General features: G+C 51.6%; 1 protein-coding gene across 2 annotated transcripts in view; it reads right to left on the reverse strand.

The window, feature by feature from the left end:
* The window catches only part of tax1bp3 (Tax1 (human T-cell leukemia virus type I) binding protein 3), a 28,246-nt gene extending 22,773 nt beyond the window's left edge, over window positions 1-5,473 (reverse strand). For both annotated transcript variants that reach the window (XM_078198022.1, XM_078198021.1), the window contains exon 1: window positions 5,246-5,473. In XM_078198022.1, the coding sequence (XP_078054148.1) occupies window positions 5,246-5,284 (39 nt within the window). In that variant the 5' untranslated portion in view covers window positions 5,285-5,473. The remainder of the gene's footprint in view (window positions 1-5,245) is intronic.
* Window positions 5,474-6,000: the final 527 nt, after the last annotated feature.

Consider the following 6,000-nt stretch of genomic DNA (forward strand, 5'->3'; position numbering starts at 1 on the left):
GGACTGCTCCCGGTGTCTAGTGCAAGTGAGGCTCGGAACAGGGAGATTCTACAGTTGAACACATGGCTAAAGGACTGGTGCAAGAGGGAGGGTTTTAAATTCATAGATAACTGGGAAGTCTTCAAGTCAGGATGGCAACTGTACAGAAAGGATGGGTTACACCTTAACTGGAAGGGAGCAAATATCCTGGCTGGGAATTTTGCTAGAGTGTTTCGGCAGGATTTAAACTAGTGTGGGGAACAAAACAGTAGGTCAGTAAGTACTGAGGCTGGGGTTGAGCTGGGGGCCAGGGCAAGGCTAGCTAAGAAGAGGAGCACTCTGGAGGAGGATGACCTGAGTGAGCCTGGAGGTCCGGAGTGCATCTGCTTCAATGCAAGGAGCGTAACGGGCAAGACAGACGAACTTAGGGTCTTAATGCTTACGCAGAATTTGGATGTGGTTGCGGTGACGGAGACTTGGTTAAAAGGAGGACAGGACTGGCAGCTGAATATTCTGGGGTATAAGTATTTTAGGCGAGACAGAGGAGGGGCTAAAAAAGGTGGGGGAGTAGCGATATTAGTTAGGGAGCATATTACTGTGGTGCAGAGGGTAGACAACTTAGAGGGATCATGTACTAAGTCACTGTGGGTGGAACTCAAACAGGAAGGGTGCAGTCACTATGCTGGGGGTGTACTACAGACCACCCAACAGCCCACGGGAAGTGGAGGAAAGGATATGTCAGGCGATTCTGGATAGGTGCAGAAAAAATAGGGTTGTTGTAGTGGGGGACTTTAATTTCCCTGGTATAGACTGGAAAGTGCTTAGAGCTGGGGTTCCGGACGGGGAGGAATTTGTAAAATGCATACTGGAAGGTTCTTTGGAACAGTATGTAGATAGCCCGACTAGAGAGGGGGCTATACTGGACCTAGTTCTGGGAAATGAGCCCGGTCAGGTCGTCAAAGTTTCGGTTGGGGAACATGTGGCAAATAGTGACCACAACTCTGTTAACTTTAGGATAGTAATGGACAAGGATGAGTGTTGTCCTACGGGCAGGGTGCTAAATTGGGGGAAGGCTGACTATAGCCGGATTAGGCAGGAATTGGTGGATGTTGATTGGGAGAGGATGTTCGAGGGTAAGTCCACGTCTGGCATGTGGGAGTCTTTTAAGGAACAATTGATAAGGCTGCAGGATAGGCATGTGCCTGTAAAAAGGAAAGATAAGAAAGGTAGGATTCGAGAGCCGTGGATAACCAGGGAAATTGAGGATCTGATTAAAATGAAAAGGGAGGCGTATGTTAAGTCCAGGCAACTGAAAACAGATGGAGCTCTGGAGGAATACAGAGAGAGTAGGAAAGAACTCAAACGGGGAGTTAGGAGGGCAAAAAGAGGTCACGAGATGTTCTTGGCAGGCAGGATTAAGGAGAATCCTAAGGCATTCTATTCATATGTTAGGAACAAAAGAGTTGTCAGGGAGAAAATCGGACCTCTCAGGGACAAAGGAGGGGAATTATGCTTAGAACCCAAGGGAATAGGGGAGATCCTAAATGAATACTTTGCATCGATATTCACGAAGGAGATGGACATGTTAACCGGGAGTATCTCGGAGGGAGGTGTTGACCCGTTAGAGAAAATCTCCATTACAAGGGAGGAAGTGTTAGGTTTTTTAGGGAACATTAAAACTGACAAAGCCCCAGGGCCTGATGGCATCTATCCTAGACTGCTCAGGGAGACAAGAGATGAAATTGCTGGGCCTCTGACGGAAACCTTGTCGCTTCTTTGGACACAGGTGAGGTCCCTGAGGATTGGAGGATAGCGAATGTGGTCCCTTTGTTTAAGAAGGGTAGCAGGGATAACCCGGGAAATTATAGGCCGGTGAGCTTGACGTCTGTGGTAGGGAAGTTGTTGGAGAGGATTCTTAGAGACAGGATATATGTGCATTTAGAATGGAACAATCTCATTAGTGACAGGCAGCATGGTTTTGTAAGAGGGAGGTCATACCGTACAAATTTGGTGGCGTTTTTTGAGGAAGTGACAAAAACGGTTGACGAAGGAAGGGCCGGGAATGTCGTCTATATGGATTTCAGTAAGGCATTTGACAAAGTCCCACATGGCAGGTTGGTTAAGAAGGTCAAGGCTCATGGGATACAAGGAGAGGTGGCTAGATGGGTAGAAAACTGGCTTGGGCACAGGATGTGGAGATGCCGGCGTTGGACTGGGGTAAACACAGTAAGAAGTTTAACAACACCCGGAGTGTCCGGAGATGCGTAGGTTAGAGGGATTAGCGGGTAAATGTGTAGGGATATGGGGGTAGGGCCTGGGTGGGATTGTGGTCGGTGCAGACTCGATGGGCCGGATGGCCTCTTTCTGCACTGTAGGGTTTCTATGATTCTTTCTATGGTGTTGTTAAACTTCTTATTGGGCACAGGAGGCAGAGGGTAGCAGTCGAAGGGTCTTTTTCTGGCTGGAGGTCTGTGACCAGTGGTGTTCCGCAGAGCTCTGTACTGGGACCGCTGCTATTTGTGAGATATATATATATGAAAGATGTAACTGGCGTTATCAGCAAGTTTGCGGATGACACGAAGATGGCTGGACTTGCGGATAGTGATGAACATTGTCGGACAATACAGCAGGATATAGATAGGCTGGAAAATTGGGCGGAGAAATGGCAGATGGAATTTAATCCAGATAAATGAGAAGTGATGCATTTTGGAAGAACATTTTGGGTGGCACGGTAGCACAGTGGTTAGCACTGCTGCTTCACAGCTCCAGGGCCTTGGTTTGATTCGCGGCTTGGGTCATTGTCTGTGTGGTTTGTACATTCTCCTCGTGTCTGCGTGGGTTTCCTCCAGGTGCTCCGGTTTCCTCCCACAGTCCAAAGATGTGTGGGTTAGGTTGATTGGCCATGCTAAAATTGCCCCTTAGTGTCCGGAGATGCGTAGGTTAGAGGGATTAGCGGGTAAATGTGTAGGGATATGGGGGTAGGGCCTGGGTGGGATTGTGGTCGGTGCAGACTCGATGGGCCGGATGGCCTCTTTCTGCACTGTAGGATTTCTATGATTCTTTCTATGATGATGCAGCTGTATAGAACGCTGGTTAGGCCACATTTGGAGTACTGCGTCCAGTTCTGGTCGCCGCACTACCAGAAGGAAGTGGAGGCTTTAGAGAGAGTGCAGAGAAGGTTTACCAGGATGTTGCCTGGTATGGAGGGTCTTAGCTATGAGGAGAGATTGGTTAAACTGGGCTTGTTCTCCCTGGAAAGACAGAGAATGAGGGGAGACCTAATAGATGTGTACAAAATTATGAAGGGTATAGATAGGGTGAACAGTGGGAAGCTTTTTCCCAGGTCAGAGGTGACGATCACGAGGGGTCACGGGCTCAAGGTGAGAGGGGCGAGGTATAACTCATATCAGAGGGACGTTTTTTTACAGAGTGGTGGGGGCCTGGAATGCGCTGCCCTCTTTTTAGGTCAAACCAAACCAAGTAAACAAACTCAGATTAAATCAGGACAAAGTAAAAGGGGCAGCTCCCCAAAAAGGAGGGGGTAGGGTGGTGGAGGCAGGCACGCTGGCATCGTTTAAGAGTTACCTGGATAGTCACATGAGCAGTCTGGGAATGGAGGGATACAAACGAATGGTCTAGTTGGACCAACAAGTGGCACAGGCTTGGAGGGCCGAAGGGCCTGTTTCCTGTGCTGTACTGTTCTTTGCAATCATTTCCCCCAGCCAATAGTGTATCGGGTGGGGGAAATGTACCAGAGAGTAAGGCTTTATCCTTTACTCCCAGATTGCCAGGCATTATGATGACAATATGGAATTCAAAACCTGTAGCAGTCAACGCAATCTTTCAGTCAGGTTCGAACATGACTAAATGGAGGCAAAGGAAACAGTGTACTGAGAATTCCTGAGACACCAGTGAAAACACCATGCTCCAGCCCTCAATCCACCGACATATGGGAACCACAGCCTTAGTCCAACTCTGATAGTCACAAAGGAGCGCCCTTCATAAACTAACAGTCACAGAGCTGCACCCTCAGCAAACAGGAGGCACCACTCCCAAAGTTTACAGCATTCTATTAAATGAAGTGATGGGTTTACTGCCGTGCACAGTAATTTACAATCAGTACAGAAACATGCTGTCAGCCCTGAATTATGTATAACTGAAATGCTCGACTTCCCCAGCAGCTCAAACTGCTTCACGATTAGAGAACAGCAGAGTACTCCTATCACAAAGGAAGGCCTCACCCACTGACCTCATCATCTGTCTCAACATTGTGGAATGCAAACCTTGCAGTGACAAGTACATACCACTCATTCAAGGAGCGGGGCTGAAAATAATAAATCATTCAGCCTAGAAAACATCATGTAGCTGTGGCCCTGGCGCCGCCCTCATGCACAATAAAAATCTCTCACTCTGTACCAGTCATTAAAAAAACCTTTGTTTCACAAAGGCACAAGAATAATGGACATTGGGCCCAAAGGGAAAGGGAATGAAAAACTTGGTCAAAGGGTTCACACCTCAAGGAGCAGTGTAATGAGGAGGCAAGGTTTAAATAATATCTCAGAGCTGCCCGAGGTCACAGGCACAGGTGGGTGGGGGTGGAAGGTGGGTGGGTAAAGCGGGTGCGTGTGGGTAAAGCGGGTGCGTGTGGGTAAAGCGGGTGCGTGTGGGTAAAGCGGGTGCGTGTGGGTAAAGCGGGTGCGTGTGGGTAAAGCGGGTGCGTGTGGGTAAAGCGGGTGGGGGTGGGTAAAGCGGGTGGGGGTGGGTAAAGCGGGTGGGGGTGGGTAAAGCGGGTGGGGGTGGGTAAAGCGGGTGGGGGTGGGTAAAGCGGGTGGGGGTGGGTAAAGCGGGTGGGGGTGGGTAAAGCGGGTGGGGGTGGGTAAAGTGGGTGGGGGTGGGTAAAGTGGGTGGGGGTGGGTGGGTGGGTCAGGGGGACTGGGCAGTGAGAGGTTGTACAGCTGGGTATAGTTACAGAGTTGGGGCAGAGTGGCAGCATGAGGTGATGTGAACAGAAAGGTGCGAGTACAGAGGACCGGGATGGTTGGGATTGGGGCAGCTTTTAGTGATGAGCTGAACCGTACAGAGGGTGACAGTGGGTCAGCGCTGCTGCCTCTCAGCGCCCGGGAACCGGCTTCAACTCCAGCCCCGGGCTCTGTGTGTGTGGACTCTGCACAGTCTCCCCGTGTCTGCGGCCCTTTCCCCCGGGTTCCTCCCACAGTCCATGGCTCAGGCACCCCGCCCCACCCCCGCCCCGGGGCCCCGCACTCACCACAACCGCAGTGACGGGCTGCCCGGCGATGAATGCCATGGCAGGGCCGGGTTGTCGGCTCCGGGCTGTCTGTCTCCCCGGGGCCCGGTTATCCGCTCCGGCTCTCTCTGCCCCCGGGTTTACTCACTCCGGGACTATTCTCTCCCTCCGCTCCGGAACTATTTTCTCTCCGCTTTTCCGCGCAGTGATCACCGCCCCAACCGCTTTAGCCAATCACAGAACAACGTCAGGGAAACTCCACTCAGAGCCAATCAGAACGGTGCATTCTGTTGATTGACATCCAGGGGGCGGGATCATGGGCGGGGCACTGAGGGGGCGGGGCTCGGTGCGGGCGGGGCGGGGCTCGGTGCGGGCGGGGCGGGGCTCGGTGCGGGCGGGGCGGGGCTCGGTGCGGGCGGGGCGGGGCTCAGAGCGGAGGGGGAGCGGCGCCTGGTCGGTGCTCTGTTCACAGATGGGCATCAGCTGGCAGCACAGGTGATGAGTTGGCCGCTTTCGTTCACAAACTGATACGGGCATCACTGGCCAGGCCAGCATTTATTGCCCATGCCTAATTTCCCCTTGAGAGGGTGTTGGTGGGTTGCCTTGTTAAACTGCTGGAGTCCATGTGGTGTAGGTACATCCATAGTGCTGTTAGAGAGGGAGTTCCAGGATTTTCACCCAGTGACAGTGAAGGAATGGTGAGTGGCTTGGAGGTGAACTAACACAGATAGATAATTAGGAGCAGGTGAAGGCCATTCAGCCCTCAGGGCTGCTCC

Source organism: Mustelus asterias, chromosome 26 (assembly GCF_964213995.1).
Source record: "Mustelus asterias chromosome 26, sMusAst1.hap1.1, whole genome shotgun sequence".
NCBI lineage: Eukaryota > Metazoa > Chordata > Chondrichthyes > Carcharhiniformes > Triakidae > Mustelus > Mustelus asterias.